Source organism: Haemorhous mexicanus, chromosome 11 (assembly GCF_027477595.1).
Source record: "Haemorhous mexicanus isolate bHaeMex1 chromosome 11, bHaeMex1.pri, whole genome shotgun sequence".
Classification (NCBI taxonomy): Eukaryota; Metazoa; Chordata; class Aves; order Passeriformes; family Fringillidae; genus Haemorhous; species Haemorhous mexicanus.
This window is the reverse complement of record NC_082351.1, coordinates 5609055-5634496: the sequence shown is the minus strand read 5'-3', so window position 1 is coordinate 5634496 and position 25442 is coordinate 5609055. Positions and strand designations below refer to the sequence as shown.

General features: G+C 43.8%; 1 protein-coding gene across 4 annotated transcripts; it reads right to left on the bottom strand.

Annotated features, from left to right (window-relative positions):
• Nucleotides 1-768: 768 nt before the first annotated feature.
• Nucleotides 769-24869, bottom strand: TAMM41 (TAM41 mitochondrial translocator assembly and maintenance homolog). Of its 4 annotated transcripts, none has more exons than XM_059856138.1 (9): nt 24664-24869; nt 23480-23659; nt 22103-22195; nt 19659-19809; nt 17393-17538; nt 15196-15361; nt 13092-13154; nt 7840-7937; nt 769-5807 (listed from the first exon to the last, which is right to left on the bottom strand). In XM_059856138.1, exons 1-8 carry the CDS (start codon nt 24799-24801, stop codon nt 7861-7863), a joined length of 1014 nt encoding a protein of 337 aa, XP_059712121.1. In that variant the 5' UTR covers nt 24802-24869; the 3' UTR covers nt 769-5807; nt 7840-7860. The 4 variants fall into 4 exon arrangements, with proteins under 4 accessions (XP_059712121.1, XP_059712122.1, XP_059712120.1 ...); XM_059856139.1 differs by having other exon boundaries at nt 769-5804; XM_059856137.1 differs by lacking the exon at nt 769-5807 and adding an exon at nt 6731-7506.
• Nucleotides 24870-25442: the final 573 nt, after the last annotated feature.

Here is a 25442-nt window from a genome sequence, read left to right as displayed (position 1 = left end):
GAGTTGGTTAAAAATGCCCTGGGCAAGTTTCTCTCTCCACATGGCCCCAGCAGTGGCACACCTCACTTTTGGGACAGACTGCAGTGTTCCCCACCACAGGACCCAAACCTGGCCTGCTGAACTCTTTCTGAGTGATTTCAGTGATTCCTAAGAGGGCAAAAGTTGTGTGGCTTCAATCAACAGTGCAAGTGTAGAGCTGCAAAAAGCTTTGTTTTCCTTAGGTGCCCATCTAAGCAAGGAATTTGATAGCTGGCATCACTGCATGTAAAAAAAAGGAATTTATGGAAGTTCTTCCAGCTTCTTACTGCCATCCCATTTTGGTTTTCAAACAGCAACAATACAGATCCTTCTTTTCCATCAGCCAGGAATGCCTGGAGTCCCCTGGAGTCTGCAGGGAAGCTCAGTGTGGACCAAACTCTGCACAAAGATGATGCAGTTGGTGCCAAAAGCAAACATTTTCTCCATTATTTGTCACAGGTTTAATGAGGCATGGCAGTGCTTTGCCATCTCTGTCAGTCCAATTACAGTGCACGCTTCCATCTATCCACACCTTCTTTCATAAAACAGGGTAATTTTACACCAAGTGACAGCAGCTTTTAAATCTAGCTCAAAGCACGTTTTAGCACACACAAATTACGTGGCCTCAGAAGCAAACTCCTAAACTCTGAACCTAAAACTCTTCCTTGCTAAAATCCACATCCAGCTGCACTGCAGCTCAAAGCTGCCTTACAGAAAAACACACCCAAAATTCAAAATACGTAAGATCTATTTTTTTTTTTGAAGATAGTTTATTATTCATTACACCACAATGTGTTAAATTGCAGTAATTCCAGCCAGACAAGTTGATCCAAACTGTAAGTTGATGGAGATGGTTATTTATTACCTGCTTCAAGACAAAGCTTGCCCTCTTCATAATTGTCTGCCCCATCATCCAAGGGAAGATGAAAAGAGACAGAATAATTTCAGTTGGAGCAGGGTCAGAACAGCAGCATCATCTTCAAGCAAACAATGAGATACTTTCAGACTCACACAGAACATGAACACCACCAACTCTGCTCTCTCAGAACATTTAACCACAGGTACTTTTTGCTCGCTTTGTTCTAGAAAAGATTGCACCCCATGGAGGTTCCCATAAGATGAAGACAGACAAGACAGCTGAAAAAAATTGAATACTAAAGGAGTGTCAGATTAACAAATTAAAAGCAACCCCTAGCCACAACCCCCTGGTTTTAATTTGTTAAAGTTTTGTTAAACACTGATAAAAAGACCACAGATGGTTCACAGCAGAACTCTAAATGGCAAATTCAGTGTAAAGGAAAGGTCAGTGCAGGCAGTGACCCACAGCTCAAGGTAAATATGCAGAGTAACCTCTTCATTATGCACTAAACATCCACACAACAGATTTCACTGCCTATTTGATTGGTCTCCTGTCTCTCACACAGGACCAGATGAACTTCAGTCCAAGTGGGATCATTAAAATCACAAACAGGTTGCAGCTCAAGATGAGATGCAAAGTTATTCTCAGAGTTTCCACATTAATTCATGGTAAGCTCCACAACTCCCAGACACTTGCAGGCTGCAAGAAAAGGCTCTTCAGTCACCAGGATTCCTTCCACACCAAAGCCACCAGCAGCAGGTCACTGGACAGAGGAACTGGGCACCAAGGGGTGCCCAAAGCCTTTAGGAGCACCCATCTCTCAGCTAAGGATGCACATGGAATCACTCTGGAAGAAGCTCAGTCCCATCTGCTGGATGCAAACACCCACCCTGTCACCCTGTTCCTGGGGCCCAGCTCTGCACTTCTTGCAGCCTGATCTAATTACTACTGGCTAATTACTGCAGGCTTGGGACTCTTCCTGACTGGGGCGTTCTGGACTCAGGTCAGTCATCTCCTCAGGACAAGGGGGCTCTCCTCAGCTTTCCAGGTGTGCCCTTCCCAGGGATTTTTCCCCAAATGGCTCACGGGAGGTTTGGGCTCTGCTCCCAGGGAACAGGGACAGGAGGAGAGGGAACGGCCTCAGGCTGGCCCTGAGGTGGGCAGGGACAGCAGCAGGAATTTCCCCATGGAAAGGGAGCTCAGGCCTTGGAACTGCCCAGGGAGGTTTGGAGTGTCCATCCCAAGGTGTCCAAGGAATTCCTGGATGTGGCACTCCTGGGCTGGGGACAAGGTGGGGACAGGACACAGCCTGGACTTGGTTGGTCTGGGAGGGCTTTTCCAACCTGAATGATCCTATGGTTCTCTAATAAAAATAACACACCAATTTTCAATTTTGTACTGGAAAGGGAATCCTGCTAAAATTAGTCACATAAAAACAAGACAAACAACAGAGGAGACACTCTTTAAACAGCAAAAACATAAAGGAAAATAAACCAATTCTTGCTTGAAAAGCAGCTGTGCAAATACAACCCTTACATATAATCCATTTAAAAATGCTGTAAGAATTGGAAGTGCAGTGATGGATTTCCTCATCCATCTGATTTGTCTGCAGGGAACTCACCTTCAAACTGCCAAAGTGCTGCTGACTCAGGCTCCTCCTTGGCAAGAACCTAAGGCAGGGCTGCAGGGACAGGGTTAACAGGGCTGTGCAGGATGAGCACAAGCTCACCCAACCCCAGACTTGGGAGGCAATGAGGGGAAAGAAAGAGAGGGAAAAAAAAAAAATTGTCTAGAATTCCTTGTGCAAATAATTTGGTTTTAAAAAGCTTTGCCCCAGGCTGTAAAGCCAAAGCAGTGTGACAGCATGGTGAGGCAGACAGTGGGAGCTGCTCTGTGTCAGCCCTTCTTGAAGCATCCTAGGAAGGGAAAAACTTCTTGGCTCTCACTGCAGTACAGAGAGTGAGCCAGACTCTCCACCACTGCTGAGAGCAAGGCAACTCGAGGATGGCAATATTAAAAGAAAAAACCAAAACCACAAACAAAACCAAAAAAAACCACTGAATGCTCCCCTCCCATGCTTCACTATGAATTTTAAAATAGGAGGTTTGGAGAAGCTTTGGCAGCAGGCAGAGATTAAGTAAATAATCACTGTGTGGGAACACAAGCTTTCCAATTTACCAAGTGCACTGTGGAGCTAAAGAGATCCCATACAGAGAAGGAATACAAATTAATTCAATAATGAGATGTTTTACTATTTACTTGGCTTATTTAATTGAGTAGGGGAGCTATCTTAAATATCAGGTTCAGGGCTTTTAAAGAAAGTATCAGTGCAACAAAGGGAAGTGAAGGAACCAAAACACAGAGTGCTGGTTCTTGGTCAGTTTTTTCTTTGTTTTGCTTTTAAAGACAGCTCCTTGTGGCTGCAAACTCCTCAAGATCAAATTCAAATTGAAAACTAGGAAGAACTCCCTATACCCACTACACTTGCAGAGATTTTCGGTCTGTCTTTGCAGCTGCAAGACCTTCCATTTCTCAGAAAAAATTGTGCAAAACCATCCAAGCACTCCCCACCACTACTGGAAAGGACTTGGCAGAACGCTGGATTATGCAGGCAAAAATTGCATGGAAGTTCTCATACTAAAGATGTAAATAAAATATTTGGAGTTTGCATGAATAATTTCAGAATGCATGGTCTGAGGCTTCCTGTTCATGTAGTAAAACTTAATCCATTTCTAAACATTTCTGATTGAAGCAGGCTGAGTAAGAGGTTAAAACATGCAGGAGTAAAGTGATTACTCCCTCTCCCTAAGGCAGTCATTAAGTTCAGGATCAGTTAGCAACTGTGCTGGAGATTTTTATCTAGAAAAACAGGTAAATAAAGTCACAAAACTTCGGGAAACCAGAGTATAAAACGTGACAGAGCAACTGTTGAGTCAAACAAAAAGCAGAGCAGAAAACAGCTATGTGGAGGTAATGTCTCTTTTTCCTGCAGTAGGAACACAAAGAAAATTCATTTTCTACACAGACTGTAAGGCCAGCAGAGTGACTTGGAAAATGAAGAACACTTTGCTCTCTCTCAACACCTTACCCAGGAAAAACCATCAGAAACACACTGACCTGATACTCTGACCTTCAGAGCATATTTCAGCTTCAATTCTATTTTTAAATTAATTGCTGGGAAAAGGCATGAGTCACAGCCCTGCCTGGATCCCCCTGCACTGGACACTCACCAAGGGCTGTGCTCATTCTGAACTTTCCCAAGTCACAGCAGGCTCCTGCTTTAGCACCTCAGTGTGAAGAACAAGGTTCAGCTCCCTCAGCCACCCAGGAATCCTGGCCTCTGTGTCCATCCTGATCCTCCCAATTCTGGCACAGGTGTTTGCTGCACACATCAGGAAGCTCTGGGATGCTGCCAAGTGTTCCTGCCAGGAAGGGATCCCAGCTCAGCTGCCCATGGGCACCTTCCTTGTGCTCAGGCTGCAGTGCTGACTCCCACTTGCTGACAGTGAAGGTCAACAGAACCTAAAGAGAGGCCTCAGGGAAGCACAGGTGAGAAATTCAGGCTCTGCACTAACAGGTACAGCTGGAATTTGGAGGGTCCCACAGTCAAAACTCCCTGTTCCAGCACTTGGAGAAGGGGAACTGTGCAAGCCATGAGGAACACATCACACATGTGCTGATGGAGGTCAGCAGCCTGTGAGGGCTCAGCTTTGTGCCCTCCCCAAACCGAGTTTAGGAGCAGCCAAATGATTATGTACGCAGTCACATTTTGGATTTTTTGATTTCCCCTTCTTCCTGTGTCATCCAGTTCATTCCCTCTGGAGCAGGATGGATGTCTGAGGCAGTGAGGCCCATGCTGCTGACTCACCTACACAAACCCTCAGCAGTTTGATTGGGTCCAGGCTCTTCATTACAAAGAAGCCTTTTAAGACATCAGAAATAAATCATCTGCCTGGTTGCCTTTAATGAAAGCTCTGCTACACAGGAAAAAGGGGGAGGGAGCATGAAACAATATCCATGGTGGAACAGCCCAGCCAGAAAAGAGGGATGTCTGAAGAACAGAATGAAAGACTTGAGAATTAAGTCAAGAAGAGAAACAATAAAGTATGGAAATGGAGCAGGAAGGTATAAACAGGAAAGTTACAAATGGAACGAAAGGCTGAAGTGAGTTTTTTTTTGGTGAAAGAACAACCACACCTCATTAGGACAAAGAGGCAGTAACATATTCCCATGTCCCAGCTTCCCGTGCAACAATCCCCGGTTATTTTAGTGGATTTCAGCTGTAAGAGCAGAAGAAATCATTTCCACACAACTGGTGGGGACTTCAAAAGCAGCTAACAAGGCTGAAATCAATCTCTCTTCTCTTAAAAGTTTTACATAGCAAAGCTCTGTAACAACTGCCCCAAGAACTCTCTTAACAATGGTGAGGAGTTCACAACGAGCTGCTCAGGGCTATGATTCATTCGTGGCTCTCTGCCAGAAAAATAAATACATTCAAGACCAGTGGCCCCAAGGGGAAAGGTAGGCCACTCTTAAAAAGCACGAGATGAATGATTTACAGAGCAGAATCCAGTTTTCAGCCCATATGGATGAGGAGGAAGGACTTTTTTACATCTCCCAGAGATTTAGTGCACGGACTTGGATACTGGCAGTGCATCAACAGATGGAGGGAACTGGGAACTATCGAGCTGGGATTTGCAAAACTCGCTCCAAAGAGCAAGAAACGACTTCATATATTGCTGTGCACAGAGTTCATAAAGCCAAACCAAGCCGTGCAGTGGGTATCGAGCAACACAAGACAAACACAGCCAGCTCAGGTTACAGGAAGTGCAGTAAAGTCCCACCTGTGCAGGGACAGAGGGCTCCTCTGGCAGAGTGACAGTGACAAACAGCTCGGAGCTGGGCAGGGCCTGACTCCACACAGCATCTGCTGCACATAAAAAGAGTTAATTAGCTGCTAAGCAGCCAGCAGTACCTCACTCTTGTCCTTTCTCCCCACAAGAACATTATTTCTGGGGTAAACGCTCAGGCAGCAAGGTGCAGGATGGAGCCTGGGCTTTCACTGCGGGAGCGAGGCCAGCTCATCTCACAGCAGCCTGATGTGTCACTGCCCTCTCCTGCTCTGAACCACCATTTCAGCAGCCAGCACCTTCAGAAACACCAAACCCCACTTTTAAGAGTGGCTTTAACATTCAGAACATTCTCTTTAACATCATTGAACAGGGCTTTTACCTTTTCAAAGCAGCAAAGGAAGCTGCTTTGAAATGCCAGCAACTGCATTTCATCATTAAAAAATTCCAGATTTACCTGGAAGTGCCTTAAATCCCCTAGTTCCACTTCTTATAATAAAAACTTTACAAACTGGGGACTTTGGCCTCTTACTAACAGGGCCAGTGAATGCCAGGGCCACACAAACATTTTTTCCCCCATAAAAAGGCTGTACCATCAGCAAAGGGACACTGGAGGGGATTTGTTTCACACATTCTATCACCATTGGATAATGCAAAGTGTGAGGAGCCTGACTCTGACCTTAGAAAGTTTCCCAGTTCTTTAGTTCCTACTTCACAGTAACTATTTCCTGAGTCTGGGTTCAAATTTCAAACTCAAATCTTTAAAAAGAATCAGTATTTAAAAGTTTCCCTGTGATTAAAGCAAGTCTGTGTCAGTGTTATTGCATACAACAATGTATTTTCTGTTGTCCTTCTTAAATTTATGCTCTGAACTTCTCCCTGGAAACAATCAGCAGACAACTTCACTGCAATAAGGTATTTTTTAAAGTGAGATCACTAAATCAAATGTAGCTTGAGAGATGGCCCTGATGATCACAAAATACACAAGGAAAAAACCCAAACATGCTGATCAGGAAAGATACATTTTATTTCCTTTTTTTTACCATTAACATTGACAGCCTCACAAGGAAAATGAAACCTTACCTGAGTTTATTTCTATTAAGGAAAATTTCCCAAATTAGCAAAACCACCTGAGTCAGTGTGAAAAATATTCTGTTTACAAAAGATCCTCCCAGTTTACTGCACCAGACATGGATACTGCCAGCAATGCCCATTCCTTCATGGCATGATTAATGCAACAAGTCATGTAAAACTCCAATTCTCTTTAGTTTAGCTCATTTAAAGGGAGTTCAGGTTTCATCTTTGTGGGCAGTACTTCAAGGGAAAAAAAAAGACAATCAACCAATCTGTGCTTTTGTTCATAATACTCCCAATTCTCAAGTGTTTTGATGGAATCTTCTGCCAAACAACAAATATTGCATAAGTCTGCCCAAAGAGATCCATGGAATTCTGATTTTCCTTCCAACTCTGGCCCTTGTGACAATGCCCATGGACTGGGCACTTTCCATCTCAGCCTCACGACAGGAACACACAATTTCATTATTATTAAATATATTTATTTATGAATATTATTAAATAGCCTTATTAAAGGATGTGACACCTGCCAAGCTGCTCTTTTCCCTCTCCCACACTGTGGCAGTTTTTGGGATTCAAGATGCCCCAGGGAGCATCCTCAGAGGAATTCCAAGGATGAACCTGTCAGGGCAGGAATGTCAGAGGGCAGTTTCATATCTACAGAAATCTCCATGGATTGTCCAGTTCTGGAAATCTCTGCAAGAACTAAATTTGGGATATTGAACATTTTGAGACTCTGAGGGTACTTTGGGAAGTAAAGCTACCACCACCTAGAAAATGAGTCACTTTGGGTTTTGTACAATCAATCATTTTTACTTAGGATTCTTCAAAATAGAGAGGAAAATTCATTTTATTATTCACAGAGTATAATTCCTTTGCCCTATTGCCAACAAACCTCCCATTAAAAAAGTTCCTATTTCATTAAGAAAATTGGGCATGTAAATCATCAGCACAGACTTCTTAAATACACTGTAATCTCCTCAAGTATGCAAAGTCACATCTGCAAAACATTTAGAGAAAAAAGTACCATTTATTTACCCATACACAGTATGTACAGACTCAGGATGGCTTCCTTAACTCTCCCTTGGCCATCTTATATAATTTCTTCAAACTGTAGGTCACAGATTTCTTTGCCCCTAAAAAAGAAAAGAAAAAAAAAAAATCAACATTTAGCAAGGCTGACTCAGTCAGAAGGATTTCCCTGGGGGAATGACAGCCTAATCCAGCAGGCAGACATGCAAATAACCTTCCTGTCACAGGCAGAGCACAGTAAATAATGCCACTAAAAATACTTTTAATGCCATCAAAGCAGAGCAAATAGAGCAGAATTCTGGTCAATTCCATGCCATGGCATACAATAAAGGCAGACATCTCAATTTTCAGAGGTCCAGCAGCAGTTGTTGCCTCCAAGCATTTATGAGTTTTAGATATGATGGGACTGGGGATGACTCCCACAAAATTTGTAAAATGTATCCTTGGAGTTAATTCCTGAAGTTCTAGCAGGGATGAGCCTTCTCTTACAGACCTGGAGTAAAAACTCACAGCCTATTGCTGGGTTTAGTCACAGAGTATTTATAAATTTTAAAACAAATCACTGTTAGTCTTGGCATTTCAGGGGGGTTCTGAGATCCCAGCCAGTGCAGCTACTTGCTTTTCCTTTTTTGTTTAAAAAAATCACCCCAAACCAAACAAATAAACCCAAAACAACACACAGAGTGACTGCTCAGAAATACAAATTCAGAACTGAAAAGGCAACTCTTTAGTGCTGCACAAAAAGCTCTCATCTTGACACGTGCACAGATTAAAGGTGTAGTAAATTATATTTACTACAATCTTTCCTATGTTTATTTAATTGAACACCTGACAAGACTGAGTAAAAATACACAAGGAATTTATCCAAAGTCACACAACATCACAGCCCAGAACACAAGGAAAGATTTGCAACAAACAAGGAACCACAACCCAAGTTTAGCCATGTGCTGCACTGGATTTCTTTAATTTTTGGGGGTCGAGTGGGAGGGGCATAATAATACCTGATTTGGAAGACCTCAAAAAACCCAGGAAAGTGAAAGACAGAAATCAATTAAAGCTATAATATTTTAAGTGATAGATGCATTCAAATTCAAGTTGCAAGAAGACAAATTAGTTGGCAGCAGGAAGGAAAGGTGCACGCTCATTTCTGAAGGAATGTGGCAGAGTAAGAAGCCTCTGATAACAAACAGACTGCAGAGAATCAGTTCTGCACTTCTCATGTCTCCAACTGCAATTTCAATTTCAAACATCCTTACATGTATTTTGAACTGACAAACCTATCTGTACCCCATATGTAGGCCCCAACTTTTCCATATTTACTAGGTTTACACAAAAGCAAGCTCACTAATGAAGTCATGACAGGCTTTTCTTTGCAGCATCTCAAATCACAAATAAACAACCACGTAAACCCTCAAGTGCCTGACAAATCTGCATGGAGATGGCACACAGAGCAACAATTCCTGCAGCAGCACAAAGCCAGGCTGAGCTTTGGCACAGCATAAATGTTAAAAAAGTTAAAATTGTGTAGGTGTGGCTCTGGAAATGCCCAAGCTTCAGGATGCAGCCCCTCTGAGAGAGGAACTGCTGCTCTGCCTTTCCAGTGAATTCCAGTGCTTCTGGAAGTGCAGGGCAGCATGTGGCAGATCCACTGCAGCCTAGCTGCTGCAGGACTGCAGGGAACGGTGCAGCCACTGCAGCCTGCAGGGAGATTGCTGCTCCAGCCTGCAGGGAATGGTGCAGGCACTGCAGGGACATTGCTGCTCTCAGCCTGCAGGGAATGGTGCAGGCACTGCAGGGACTTTGCTGCTCCAGCCTGCAGGGAATGGTGCAGGCACTGCAGGGACACTGCTGCTCTCAGCCTGCAGGGAGACAGATTCCTGCTCTCAGCCTGCAGGGAATGGTGCAGGCACTGCAGCCTGCAGGGACACTGCTGCCCTCAGCCTGCAGGGACACTGCTGCCCTCAGCCTGCAGGGAGATAGATTCCTGCTCTCAGCTGCAGGGACACTGCTGCCCTCAGCCTGCAGGGAGATAGATTACTGCCCTCAGCTGCAGGGACACTGCTGCCCTCAGCCTGCAGGGAGATAGATTCCTGCCCTCAGCTGCAGGGACACAAACCATTCCTGCTCTCAGCTTGCAGGGACACAAAACGCCGCTCTGGCCGGCCCACCTGCTCAGCAGCACATCATTCCCCTCCCTCTGAGCTCCACCCAGGGCACGGAAGGAGCTGCTGGCCCCGCTGCCCAGCACAGGTTTGTCCATCCAGCTCAGCTGCTCCCCAAAGCAGCCCTCGGGCTGATGAATCACAGCTGCAGGAAGAGTTAATGGCTGTAATTACGGCTGTCTCTCAGAATCTGAAGCACTTGGACCACATGAAAATGTCTTTTACTTCAGCTCTGAAGCTGTGGTTCCACCTCCCCTTCAGATTTTTCCACTGCAGGACACAGAACAAAGCCCTGATGCACATGGGAGCGAGCCCACAGCGTTTGTGTAAACACAGCCGTGTCTGGTTTCACTTAACGATCCACGCCGAGTTCTTTGCAAGTGCTGGTGCTCTAAGGCAGGGTTTGCCTGGGAGTCCCCCAAAGTGTCCCGCTAGGTTTGCCTGGCTGCAGTGTCCTGGATTGCCTTTGGATGGATGTACTGCTGGGCAGCAGTCATGTGGAGCAAATAATTCTATATTTGTAGTGTGGCACGCACAGATATGTGCATATTTACAGAGATTTACAGTGAAGCCAGCAGTTATCTGCTCAGAGAGCTGATGAAGGGAGTAGTTATCACAAAACCTGAATATTTGATATTTAAACCTGCTCCTTAAAAAAAAAAAATCCTTGAAAACAAATGCTATTCAGCACATTTGTCCTAACTTAATAGTATCTTGAACAAATGAAACTTGCTCCTTTAAAAAAAATCCTTGAACCCTTAAAAATAAATGCTATTCAGAACATTTGTGCTAACTTTAAAGTATCTTGGACAAATGCTTCAATTGATGATTTATGCTGTAAGACTGTATTAATAGAAAAAATTTCAAAGCTTGCAGCATTCCTTGAGTGAAATATAAAGAAGAAAGAAGCTAAAGAAGTATCAACATCTCCTTCAGAGGAGCTAAATATAAGAGTTGCAGAGTGAGTTCCCAAAGCCCAGGCAGGCTCTGGCTATGTGGGAAAACAAATCAAAGCCTGGTGCCATCTCTAATGGGAAACAGAGAGGCAACCTCACCACAGCCTCAAAGAAATACACAGGCACATTTTCAAAAACTAAATCGGGCATTTAACAACAAACAAAAACACAGAGCTGGGGCTCCACTTGAAAACCACACTGGCAGAGAAAGATGAGAAAAGTTCTCTTAAATGGGTTGAAATTCCTTCTTGTGCTCCTTGCCAGTAATGTTCATACCCAGCATGGCATCTGAGCACAGCTATTGCTGATTGACAATTGAATTTAGAAATGCTGGACATTGCACTGTGGCCCAGAGCAGGCATCTCACCTTTGCTGGTGTTCTCAAGATAAAATAATCAGCTAAAGAAACCAGATTGTGTCCCCTAAAACACTTCAAAAAGACTCATGGCCAGCTAATGAAAACATTCTTTTGCAAGCAAAGTACTTGTACAGTTATTAGGAACAGCAATTAAAAGTCAAAGCTCAATGGAGCCACAGATTTCATGATTCTCTTTCATAACTCTTTTATTTTAAGCTACTTTTCCTGACATAAGCACTGCAGTAGGTCAGAGCCTTATATTTTTCCTAAAGTCTTTACTAGAAAGTGTGAAAAGAGGTCTTAGGGGAACAGAATATTAGACAAGATTTGGAAAAAGAATAAAGAAAGAAATGCAGCATCCTCAGGGACTGAATTTAAAGCTCCACACTTTCCTGTAAAACACATTCCTTGCCTGAGTCAAGCAAATATTTCCATGCAGGAGCCACATTCCTGTTTTCTCTGTGTAAATTCTGTATCCTATGAGCATGGAGAGCCCCCAGAGCTGGCACAGCCAGGAATGCTGCCCCAGTGATCTATTTGAAATTAAGAAACCATGACTGGGAGAAAATCTTCTTTAGAAGATACTATTTAATATAAATTTAATATAAACAGATTTAATATAAACTCAGTCATATGTGTTTGGAGAGAAATATTAAAAAAAATTTTAAATGGCAAAAGGTTTTGGCTAATTAACTCTAAAGCCATGGACACCCATCCCTCCTCAGTTCCAGGGCAGATCACACAAACATCCCACCTCAAAAATACTGAGGGGACACCCCCGAGCAGTGAAATTTCACTCCTGAATTCTGTCACTAATGGTTTGCACCAGATTCTGGCAGACAAGTGTAAATACATTTAAAAAAAACCAACCCCCCCAAAAAACCTAAATAATGAAAAAAAGTAAGAGAAATCCACCCCCCCACCAAGCCTCCTTGCTTAAATTTGGCTTGTGCTGGAGGCAAAGGCTCAAAATTGCTTTGCTCTACCTAAACCAAATCACAAAAATATGTTTTCACCACAAAAAACCACTAGAAGAAAATAGTTTTTAAATTCAGCTCTACATAACTGATTAGAAGGAAACTACACTTTGTTTGAAAGGGAAAAAAACCACTATATACAAAGTAAAAAGCAGTTAAGACCAAGGGAAATAGAGACATTTCCCAAATAACTGATTTCAGGTGCACGAAGCGGAATGATAAAAGATGATAATAAAATGATGATAAAAATGATAATAAAATGATGATAAAATGAAGATAAAAATGCCAAGTGTTACTCAAAGATCCAGGAGGACTCCCCAAAGTGTCAGTGACTGACTTCACGACACACAAGGGGAGCTAAAGAGCCTCAGAGGTGATTTATAACCCCCCAGTTTAACCATTTCTGTTCTAGCCCTGCACTTACCCAGCTCTGCCCCATGGGACACCTTGAATTCAAGGGAATAACTCAAATTCAACAGGAATAACAGTGGTTTTAACCCCTCCCTTTCAATTCTTTTGCTCCACAAAACCTCTGCACAGCTCCAGAAACAGAGAAAACGAAAGCTGATGCTGTTGTTTGGTTTGTTGATTTAAGAGTCACACAGACTCCAGTCCCTTTCAGCATTTTATAATTTTGCAAGAAAGCCTCTGCTTTAAATGTTGCTTTTATTTTCCAGGGACTTTTAGTGAAACACACAAAAAGTTTATTCTTTAAACTCCTGTAACAAGACAGTGTTGGGGCCCTGTCATTTTTGCTGTGTGAAATCAGCAGGCCCACATTGACAGAAACCCCACACATTCTTACCAGCTGTCAGGATGGTTTTAGCACTCTGCACTATACTGGAGGATCTCACAATTGCTGAAATGCCTGCAGAGGGAAAAGCACACAGATGTTACCCATCCAGCACTTGTGTGGGGATTCTTCTCCCCTCCACCATGCACAAGTTAAATATTGTTCCAGTTATTATTTCCAGCCTGAAAGTAAAACATACTCTGAGAAAATTTGGGTTTGCTCTGCTTTTTCATACTAATTAAAAGTCTTCTCGAAGCTATTTTAGTTTATTTTACAGTTTAACATACAGAAAAAAACCCAATCAGTATTAAAACAGACAGCAAGCAGTAGGAATTGATCAAATCCATTTATTTAGTGTTCCCATTAGCTCTCTACTAAGACGATTAACCACAAAGGATTCAGAGTTGTTTTATCTAAGTGCTGGTAAATTAACATTCTAGAGCAGAACAAATGACACTCCCTGCTTACTTCTACATGAAATTGGGATTTGGCACTTCTGTGATCAAGCAGAGACACCTCTATAGTGCAGCTCTTCCCTGGCTTCTCTAAATGACAGCTTTTGGAGATAAGGCTTGTTCACCACTCTGCACTGGGGCACATTCAGCTGTCATTGTCCAGGGGTTCTTAACAGAACAGTTTAAAAAATATTAAATTTTTTTTCAGAACTTTGAAGCTATATTTGTTCTAACACATATAAAAGCATACTGATATGCACAAAACTACTCACATCACTACATAATTGAAAGAAATGTAGAGCTGCAGCAGTCTCAGAGCTAATCTTCCAAACTGACACATTCTGCATTGACCCATAGCATACAATTTCAAATATTTTAAAATCCTGCTTCCATCCTGAAGAACAAAGCTTAGCACAATCCATGTGAAAGTAAGGAAACAATATTCCACTGTAAAATCATTTGAGGGGTAGGAACAGGGAAGGGAAAGAACAAATTGTGTTGATGCAGCAGAGTATCTTGGGACAATGCAATTCAACTTGAGTAATCAGCTCTGTCTTGTAGGATTCCCAAATGGCTTGGCCTGGCCTTTACCCAGATTGATAAATTAGGAAAATGCTTTGGTTACAAAAGTGAAAGAATATCCTGATGTGTTCTCCTAAGAGTTTAAACTGCAGGGCTGAGAAGATGTGTCCAGTCTGCTGCTGCACTGCTGCTCCCTGTGCAGCTACAGCTACAGAAATACAAGCACAGCACCATCAGAGCTCTGTGTGCAGCTCAAACACTGCTCCCTGCTCCCAGAGCCAGCTTTTAGCCCTTTGCTGCTCCAGCCCAGCCCAAGAAAGAAGCTGAACAGCTCCATGTCCAGGTGCAGCTCATCCCAGGCTGTCCATGGAGAACTGCAGCACCCAGGAGCTTTATTTCCCCCACAGAAATCAGGCTGAGAGCTCCCTCAGCTCCCTGCTTAGTGTCTAGTGGCTCCCAGGTTTCTTGGGAATTTTTGCTGTGCTCAGGGAGCGTGCAAAATTTCCTGCCTGGAACAGAAAATGTGCCAGGTTCTTCAAATGCATGAAGGACCCCAAGTACTAAACCTTTTCCTTTTCCTGCAGTGTAGCAGAACACTGGTGTCTGCAGCATCAGCTTTAACTTGCTGATATGACATAATGCTGCCTCAGAGCAGTTGTGCTGATGAGAAGCACCTCAGCCTTTTCCCTCCGAGCTGGAGCTCTCTGCCAGGGCTCACATGTCTGGGCTAACCACGCTGACTGCCAAGGGAAATGTCAGCAAGGCAGAAAATTACCTCAGCCTCACAATCTCTGACTGGGAGGATATAAAGCTCAGTATTTTGGTGAAGTTTTGCCTGAAAATGGAAGCACCAGAGTTAGGTGATCTAAGCAGGCCACACTATTATTCCTTAAATTCTGCCTCTTTCAGGATCCAAACCAAAACACATCTTTCTGCACCACTAGGAATGCTACTGATGATATTTCAGATAACCTGTCTGCAATCAAACCCAAACTCAGGCTTTCAGGAATGTATTTCATTATTATCTCCTGGACTTTTTCACCCTTCTCTTTAACCCACCTGAAATAGGAGAACATATACAACAGACTTGTGTATCTATCATGGCTTAAAGGAGATTACAGACACTGGTCCAGACCTACCTTGATGCACCAGATATCCACAGTCAGGGTCATGGGCAACTTGCAGTAAAATTTCTTCCACGTCTCTGTTCTTTCCAGGAGGGTTTACCAGAGCAGTAATCTTTTGCTGCAGAGTCTTTGGCAAAGCCATAAGTTGTGTAAACTGACCTTCTGGACTTTTATCAATCTGAATGTTATAAAAGTAAGACATTAAAAACATTCAGTTCTTCAGTTCTCTTTTTTTTTTTTTAAGAAGTCAGAAGATTGACCTCTGATAAATATCTCACAGAACCTGATCCATTTCACTAGAAAAGGTCCTTGACAATACTAATAAAAACTTCCCAAGAACAGGGAAATGCAGCATCTCAGTTTTCAACTTGAAGAATGAGTCACTGCAAGGGTTTTTATTCAAAGGAAGACACACATGATCTTGCTGTGTCTGCAAGTAAATGTTCATTGAAACCGTATCACTTTTGTTGTATCCAATTTCCTCTGGAAACATAAGTACAGGACAATAAAAAAAACCTCCCCAAAGACCCCTCAGCTGAGTTTCTTCTGCCTGAATATCATCAAACTGCAGACACACACACACACAAGTTTAGCTCAAAAACCATTTTCTCTGCTTTAAACTCCACATCTGGTTTGTATAATTTGAGGAAAACATTCATCCCACATTTTGCAATCTAAATCAGAAATCCAACGAGCCTTTTTTGAATACAGTGATACCAACGTGCAGGCCTGGACAGATTTCTCCAAAACGCAACGCACGGTGGGGCAGAGCTCTCCAAAAGAGGAGGAAAATCTGAAGAGCTCCATTCCTCCCACACAAGGTTTTAGCCACTTCATGGAGACATCAGACAGGAGTCTGATTGCCCTCTCCACTCCCTTTTGTCAGTGTGGAGAAAATGATCTCCAGATGAGTCAGCCACAACTGCAGAGGCAGCGAGAGCGAGCGGCTCTGAGCTGTGTGTGGGAGGAATCCGTGCCTCAGCCAGAGCTCAGGGCTGGGCTCTGCCTCCCCTGCTTCTGAGGGACCCCTGAAGAAGGAATTCTCTCTGTAGCTCTGCATCTCCTGGACAAGGGGTTCCATTCTGTTAACTGCAGCCCCAGCAGCACTCAGCCACCTCAGGCTGGGCAGTAACCGCCAATAAGCACAGGAAGGGGTGAGCAATAAAGTATTAAACACTTGCTTGATTAAATGCCCTCATTTTGCTGTTGATTTGAAGCAGTCTTGATGACTGTTATGGGATTGTGGAGAGATTTATTATCCAGCAATAAATTTGCAGTATGCTACCAGGATTTGTTTAAAGGAATTTTTTCTTGAAGGAAGCATTACTAATTCTTTCCCAAATTCATTTAAATCTTGCTTGCATCAAACTGCTCACAAGCAATAAGAAAACATGGAGACAGCTGCAGGATAATAGAGGTTTGCCTGTATTTCACTCTAAAGCATTGCAGTGAAACTGTTTACTGTACTCAAGCCTGCAGTTAAATGAATTTCTAACAAAGATACATCCTAAAAGTGGCATTTGGGAGAGAATTACCAAGGCTTGAGGACAAAGAGATGCCCACATCCATGAGACAAGTGGTGCTATTTGTGACTTCACCATGAAGTTTATATCACACTTGAATATTACAAAAGGGAAAATTGCTACTGACTGTGGCATCTCTCCCCTAACTGAAATGCTACACAAGAAAAATGGAATTCAAAGATATTGATCACTTTGGATTTCCCAAAAAGCTAAGGAAAAACGGTTTTGTATGGGTATTAATGCTAGAATTTCACTTGGGTTTAGTCAGGTGATCTTCATAGCTGGAACTTGAGGAGGTTTTTTGTGAGATGCAGTTTTTGATTGCAGCACCTCTGAGTTACAGCCTCATCCCTCTAACACAAACCATCTGTTTATTCCTCACTTCCTAGCCTGTCATTTCCATGTGGAAGCCATTAGAACACACGTTTTACAGCGATCTGCTCTGGTTCCCTTGCTGGGGTCTATTCTCTGCTCACACTCAGAGAAAATGAGCAGTAGCTCCTCCATATGAACAACCTGGCATTTAAGGCAAGTCTGCTGGTTGCAGAATTAACCAAACAACAGAAACACAACAAACAGCAAGCACAGAGCCTACAACTGCTCTCCTGGTGCATGGCATAATTCCTGCCTTCTGTCAGTGATGAAGCACTGGCTTGTTTGAAAGCTGTTTGAAGGAGAACACTTGCCTCGAGCCTTCCCAGCTGGTGCTTGTACACCACTTGAGGGCAGTCCTGGAGTATGGTACTGTACAGCTTCTGGAAATGGGCAATGTTGGGCTTCACTATGTTCTGCACTTTGAATCTGTCTTCCCCTATTATCATTCTGAAATCACCTAGGCAGGAAAAGAGAGAGTTAAGCTATCAGGAAAACCCCAAAAACATGAAGGAGACTATAACAGAAATCAACATAGCACAGAGCATCATCTAAATCTCTGCTCTCCAACATTAAGTATGCCAATATAATCATCTTCTAAGAGTCAAAACAAAAGTATTCAAACACCTTCAAGCATAGAAAAAACGTCCTTGAAGGCACATACTGTTATGTGGCCTCTGATACAATGTCATCAGCCTATCTGTCCACATCTTTACAAGGAAACAAAATAATTCCAGCTGTCAAGTAACAGTCACAGTCTTTGCAAACATAACCTCAGTCTCAACAAGTACTAAACAAATTGCCCAGTCCTCATACTCTGTATCCACAAGCAAATGGGCTTAAATTTTCCAGTTTGAGATGTAATTATTTGCATTGTTTCTGCACTCCAAGGGCAGTACCTGGAGTTCAGCTAACAGCAGTCACAGTGAGATCACGGGATCACTTTTCCTCTTAGCCATGTATTGTGCCAGTAGTTCCAAAAAGCAATTCCTTTTAACACCACTGTTACGTTACTGGCCTTTACACTTTCTTTTCAGATACATGACTGAGAAGTTTCAAAGAGAATAAATGAAAAGCCACTCAGTCTGTATGAAAGCATTCCACTACCTGTTAGGTACCAGCCTGGCTGCTTGCTGGGTTTCCAGCCAGGAGTTGGATGCTCAGTGCAGCTTGTATCAACAACCAAAATTCTGAATCAATTCCTTTTCCCACTTCCCACATTCAGGAGATAAATGTTGTTGAAAGGTGCCAACTTGCTAGCCTTCCTTAGTTTATTTCAGTTTAAGCCGAGCCACAAAACAAACACTTCACATATAAATGGTACTGACTCAGTGCTCTCAAAAAATGCAGGAAAAAATCAAAGATAAACATTTTCTAAATTAAAGCATTAACAACTCTTCTCAGCAGTCTCCAAGGAGACTGATTAGAGTAACACATAAAATCAATTTTGTCTACTAGTACAGCCTCTGAAAGACTTAACGAAATGGCAGCAAAATAAATATCCACAAGCAGTCTTTTCCTTGTACATTCCCAGCTGGGAGCTGTGTTCCTTCAGCTTTGCTCACACAGCACAGCCAGCCTCAGCATTTCACTGATTTTTGTTTAATTGCACTGTTCCAAAGAGTATTTAAAAAGCATCTTGGTCAGTAGCTCCCAGCAAGAATCCAGTGCCAGTGCTGGGCAGGTTTCAGGTGGGGCAGATGAGCACTGAACATCCCTGGCTGGCAATCCCACTGTCAGCACCCTCTTCCTGGTGCTTTCAAACAGGCTCTGGAAGAGCAAGCTGCAATCTGAACCGCCCTGAGAAGGGTTACACAAAACAGTGACACTCCTCAGTACAGCCAAGCTGCAGCTCAGACCCCCCTGTGCTTCCTTTAAAAGCCAAAACTGCATTTCTGTGTGAGCCAAGGAAGTGCTCTGTAAAGCACAGCTCCAACCAAGCTCCTTCACAGTAATTCCAGTAAGGATGTCAACATTTAAAAAGCAATGCTGAGTTAAATTGTAACAATTACATCTTATATTGAAAAACCATTTGCAGCAGTTTTTTCAATATTTTTCCTTACCAATTTCCTAAAAAAAATAAGAAACTCAACAAATACCAACCAAAAGTATTAAATGTAAACCAAAGAATCATAATCAGGATCTTTAAGTTAACAAAGTAAGAGCCTCAAACACAGCACACTCAAAAAGAGATGACAAGGTATGAGTCAGACTATCAGATGACTCAACATTGCACTGAGTGGAAAGAAAAAAAAAATTTTCCCAAGGTTTAGAAACATTCCACCAAAACACAACCCATGCAAACAGGAGAGAACCCCATTATTTCATCACATCCAATCACTCACACTGAGCTGCTCATAAACCAAGCAGGTACAGGCAGCACTGCTGAGGCAGCTGCACCTATTTCCTGTGAATAAACCCAATTACTGGAGCTGTTACATAACCACCATCCAGAGACAACTCTTGGTGCATGCAGCAGTGCAGGCCCAAAGCAAGAAGGGAGATGACTGATCACACATGAGACTCCAACTGTGCTCCAACTCCAACCCTTCCCAGCCACCTCAGACCCCCCACACTCACCAGAGTAGGAGAGCCCAGCAATCTGCAGGTAAAGCTCCTCTTCAGAGAAGCTCTCTGGCAACATGAGGAAGGCTGCTATCACTGCACTCTTCAGGTTGCTGACAAGGGCAGCTTGCAGCTTGCTGTTCTCATTCTGGGCCAGGATTTTCACCTGGAAAAGCAGAGACATCTGGAAACAAGACCTCAGCAAAGTGCTACCGAAGCTGCAGCTAGAAATGTTATTTCTTTTTCATGCCAGATTGAGTAAGAAATTAATTTAAGAGTAGATCTTACTATCAAGGTACAACAAGTACTAGAGTATCCCCACCAGGGGAGAGAAAGGAACCTGTTTTTAAGAATTAACACTCTGCTAAAAAAGCTGTTTTCACACACAGGTTTGGAAGTGCTGTATGCACCAGACATGAGCTAATCTCTGAAGAGCTAGTCACCCTTTCATACTTGTGAATTTAAGATTAATCAGAACAGGAAATATGAATGCATCAACAGAAATACTTCACATGTGATTGTGCAATAAGAAAAAAGACTACACTAAAAGAGAATAGAACACCAGACAGAATTAAGTTTTCTTATTCATCTTTACTCCTTTTATTTTTTTACTAGAGGACTCCCCTGCCAAATGCTTCAAGTAATTTCTCAGACAGGGGCTGTCCTAGAAGAAGCAGGGGTTTATTTTTGCACTTGGCAGGAGCAGAATGGGAACTCGAGGGGATCTTCATTTACCCATGAGGAACAGATCACTTGAATGCCTCTACCTGCCACAAGAAGTGTTTATTTTTAGGAAACATTGCAACTGTTCAAGATCAACTAGAGAATCCAATCAGCTAGGGTATGGAAATACACTGGAATAAAAAGCAGACCTTTGGTAAGAACTGAAGATAGAAACACTGGCAGATGAAGGGAAGCTGGTTTAGGAGATGGATAACTGTGCACTTCCAGAAACAACTCCCCTAGGAATCCCTGCTTGGTGGCAGTTTGTCTTTTTCAAGTGTTCTGGTTAAGCAATCCTGTTTTGCTTATAAGAGGCAGCTTTTTAATATCTGTCTACCCTTGTGAACAAAGGTAGTCCTCGTGATTTTTCTCAAATCTCATCAAGCAATTCACTTAGATGTACATTCCTAAATTCTTGCTACAGAGAAATCTAAGGGAAGTCAGAAGAGAAAAATCTGTGGTGGCACCCCAAGCATTCACACAGGTGGCTGCAATGCCTTAGGATTGCCATGGAAACATCAGCAAGTCATGGACATGTTAAGGACACCACAGTCAGAGCCTTTTAAAACATGAAACTCAGCAGAGATGCTATTCCTCCTCATGGAAGACACCAGCCTTGCCTTAGAGAAGCAAAAGGAATAACCTCCTCTTTTTCTAACCCCCCTCCCCCCCCAATACAAAGCAGGATTTTTTGGAAAGAAAATAATGCAGCAGGCTTCAAATCTGAATGCCTGAAACACCAATAGCATTAATGAAGACATTTTCAATGGTTCAGAGAGCTGCAAATCTCCCAGGAAGTCAGAGTGCAATGGTTATCCCCCTGGTAAAACATGAATGCTGATTCTTGGGTAAATCTGACAGAGCACCACAGCTAAGGAAGGCTTTTTCACAGTACAGAGAATTTATATTCACTGTACCATGCCACAAATCAAAGCAGCAGCAAATGCACTTCCACTGAAAACAACTATTCCCTATTCACTGTTGAAGTGCCATCCAGAATTCTCCCTTCAGCTATCTTTCTCAATGGATTAAGTTTCATCCTTTACAAAGATACCAGCTGCTCTAACCTGGATCATGCTGTAATTCATCTCTGGAGATAAAGCCAGCAGTCTGAGACAATCTAGTCAAACTTTCACTCCAAGTTTTTTAGCTAAAGCATAACTAACTTCTCTTCCAAGACCTGAAGAGATTTCTCCTATTCTCCCCCTCCCCTTGTAACAAATTTTCCCTTAGCACTGCTGCCATCTGCTGAAAGCACAACGAGGCAGGCACAAGGGGGAAAGCAAAGATTATTTTTTATGCTCCAAAGATGGAGGAGAAAAACCAACCATGGTTCATTCAATAATGAACCAGACAGTAACTGCACAGCAAAGCTGCTTTCATCTTGAAAGATTTCCATTCTTTAGCTGTGTTAAATTTTGGCCACCTCTATAATCTGTTCTAAAAGGCAAATAATATGTTTAACATTAAAGGGACTTGGCATTAATAGAGTTATTCAAGATTTACTACAGGCAGAAAACTGTTGTTAATATACTCCCCTTTAGGGGTTCTTTTCCCACAGAACATCATTAGGAACTACACTTCACCTCCTCTCTGAGAGATTATCCCTCTGGGGCTACACCCCTAAATCAGGGCAGATTATTTGAGCACAGATCCCTGACAGATAAAGTTCAAACTGTGATTATTTTCCAGCCCTGTAATTTCCTGCATTTCCAGAGAGAAAACAGAGCAGTTACCGGCTTCTGCAGGCGCCCAGCCACGTAGAGAGTTTTCCAGTGAAACAAATCCTCAATCAGGGCATCAGTGCTAATTACTCCATATTTTATCATCTGGAAAAAACAAAGCAAAAGAAAGGCTTTTGAAAACACTTACACCTGCACTGTTTTCCCCACATGGAACTTACTACTTGCTATAACTGTCCTTAATCCTAAGGCACACGTACCTCATAAAAAACTGAAAAATATTTTTATGCTTTAATTAACACATGAGGTAAAAGAAAAATCTCCCTCCTATTTAAATTCAAACTTCTGCAGGCAGAAAATGGAATGCATAGAGCTAAGATCTCTTCTAGAATCAAAGCTGCAATAAAGTCAGCAGCCAAATATCACAATGGCTGGAATAATCCACATTAGCCTTTATATTAAAAATTATAGTAAAAAATTTATATTTATTAAGAATATTTTAAAATATTCAAGCATTAGTTTGTCAGAGACTTATATCCTGTATATTGGGAGGTGGGGTGTGTATCAGGGAGTTTTTTCTTTTGCTCTTTGATGCTAAGAAAAAAAAATTGTGATTTTGCAGCTTATTTTATGTAACTGGAAAAAACATGGGACTCTCCACAGTTTGTTACCAATCTGCAGTAGCTGAATTTCCAAAGATTATCACCACAGCAAGGCAGGCAGCTCCAGAATTTCTGGGTACCAAAGGACCACAGGCTGTGATATGACTGAGTCATTAGAACATAGGAGCAGGGCACGAAGAGCCAAGAACACAACGTCATGGCAAACACCACTGGTTCTTCAAATGAAATCCCAAACCTCTTTTTACATCAAACAAATAAGGGTTAAACCCCAAAACCTCACACAGGGACAGCAAGACTGACAGTGTTTCCCTCACTCCTCCCTGCCAAACACAGAGGGGCAGGAACAGGACAAGAACCACTGACCAGAATTACTGATTACACCCAAGCCTCACAGGTCAGGACATGAGGCACTAAACAACACAAATGGCAATTCCAGCTCGCTGTTGTAACTTGCATTTTATATCCAACAGCCCACTTTGCTGTTACTACATGGTCAGCTGCTGAAATGAACCACCACCAAAACTGGCAGACAGAAAGCAATACTATAAATCCAGTTCCTGAAATGCTTTAGCTCTAAGTTCCAAACACTGCTCACACTTCTAAAGGTGCAAGACAGGCTGCTCTGTTTGCTTTTTAATTAAAATGCTGTTAGTGAAGCAGTTTGAGACATAAATATTGAAGATACCACGAGTTCATCTACAATTACAATCTGCAATATTTGCTTCCTGAAATCTGCTTCAAGCTAATCATTTTAATACTTCACAGACATAAATATTTGACTTAATTCACTCAGACTACTCGTACTTACCCTGCCATTGCATGGCACTAAGGTGTTGTAGTAAATTCCTGCTCCATATCTCTGTATGGTACTTATCTTTTTGGGCCCAAAAAATTTAAGGAAGGAATAATGACTCCTGTTCTTTACCAAGTTCGTCATATGCCAGGTCACAACATCATCAACAGCAAACACAAAGTCCAGCATATTTGTCTGAGGAGAACAAGAGGAGTGGTGGGGTTTAAATGTCAAGAAGAACCAATGTTATCATAATAATTTAAAATATACACAGTATCAAACTTGCAACTAAATATTTTTCATGAGTAAAAAAATAAAAATAAAACCCAAACCACAAGTATTAATGTCAGATACAGTTCAAAGGTTCCAGTGAAGCTGGATGATTGTTGTCAGGGATATCAGACAGTCCAAAATTTTCCTGCCCTGGTCAAAACCAAACTCCAGCCCTCCAAAGCAGGGGAGCAGGTGTGAGATCTTCACCACCCTAACCCACAGCTCAGTGGAATAGTTTACAGTGCTAAGGAACAGAACTTTTTGGCCATGAATGGGGGAATGTGGGCAGATAAAGGCACCACCCGAGAGCTGGCAGCAAGGAACTGCATTTCTAGGATATTCCTTTGTAGTGTATTCCTTTGCTTTTCTCAACAACCCCCCCCCCCCCCAAAAAAAAAAAAAAAAAAAAACCACCATTATTTCCAAGCTGCTGGCCCTCAGAAGATGAGGAAGCTCCCCAGACTGCCACTTCATGGCGGCAATATATTTGAAATTCCCCTCACACGGTGCACAGCAGTTGCACGAGATGCAGTAACTCTCAAAAACCAGAGATAAACAACCTGACACAAACTCGATACACACCGGGCTGAGAGGAACCCCGAGCCCCCCACAGTGACAGCCGGGACCGCCCCGGGCTCGGCCCGGACACCCGCCCCTCGCCGTGCCCCGGGGCTTTGGGATCGCTGCCCCCACCGTGCCCCGGGGCTTTGGGATCGCTGCCCCCACCGTGCCCCGGGGCTTTGGGATCGCTGCCCCTCGCCGTGCCCCGGGGCTTTGGGATCGCTGCCCCTCGCCGTGCCCCGGGGCTTTGGGATCGCTGCCCCTCGCCGTGCCCGGGGCTTTGGGATCGCTGCCCCTCGCCGCTCACACGCCGCAGGGCCGGAGCGGCTCCGGTGCGCGGAACGCCGCGGGGCCCGAGCGCTCACCTCGCCGTGCTCGGCCGAGGCTCCGGCCTGCCGGAACACCCCGGAGCCGTAGGCGAAGGCCAGGCTGAGCTCCTGCGGGAAGTGCGCCAGGACCCGGCGGAACTTCACGGCCGAGCTGGACAGCACGGGCAGCGCCATGGCCCCGGCCCCGGGCCCGCCTGGCCTGGCTCGGCCCGGCGCTCCCGCCCCCGGGCGGCGGGAGGAGAGGCCGCGGCGGGAGGAGAGGCCGCGGCGGGAGGAGAGGCCGCGCCGCGCTGCGCCCCCTGCAGCCCGGCCTGGGCATGGCGGGCTGGCCGCAACGCCGGGGCCGGGCGGGCCGGGGGGCGCTGACAGGGACCCGCTCCGCGTTTCCTCCGTGCTCAGTGTCCCCTCGGTGCTCAGTATCCCCTCAGTGCTCCACTCAGCGTCCCCTCTGTGCTCCACTCAGTGTCCCCTCATTGCCCCTTCACTGTCCCCTCAGCGCTCCACTCAGGCTCCCCTCAGCGCTGGCCTCAGGGTCCCCTCATGGTCCCTTCAGGCTTCCCTTATGGTGCCCTCAGTGCTCCCCGCAGGGTCCACTCACTGTCCCCTCATGGTCCCTTCAGGCTTCCCTGAGGGTCCTCACAGTGCTCCTCACAGGATACCCCCAGTGTCCCCTCACTGTCCCCTCACAGTCCCTTCAGGCTTCCCTGAATGTCCCCTCACTGTTCCCTCACGGTTCCTTCAGGCTTCCCGGAATGTCCCCTCACTGTCCCCTCAGGGTCCCTTCAGGCTTCCCTGAATGTCCCCTCACTGTCCCC

What these genes read in the sequence shown, in the direction of transcription:
- TAMM41 (XM_059856138.1), bottom strand. Translation starts at nt 24,801, where the DNA reads ATGGCGCTGCCCGTGCTGTCCAGCTCGGCCGTGAAGTTCCGCCGGGTC. An exon ending in TGCTGGGCTCTCCTACTCTG is followed by an intron (nt 17,539 to 19,658) that starts GTGAGTGTGGGG and finishes TTTCCTGCCTAG; the next exon opens with GTGATTTCAGAATGATAATA. An exon ending in ACCAGCTGGGAAGGCTCGAG is followed by an intron (nt 15,362 to 17,392) that starts GCAAGTGTTCTC and finishes TATAACATTCAG; the next exon opens with ATTGATAAAAGTCCAGAAGG.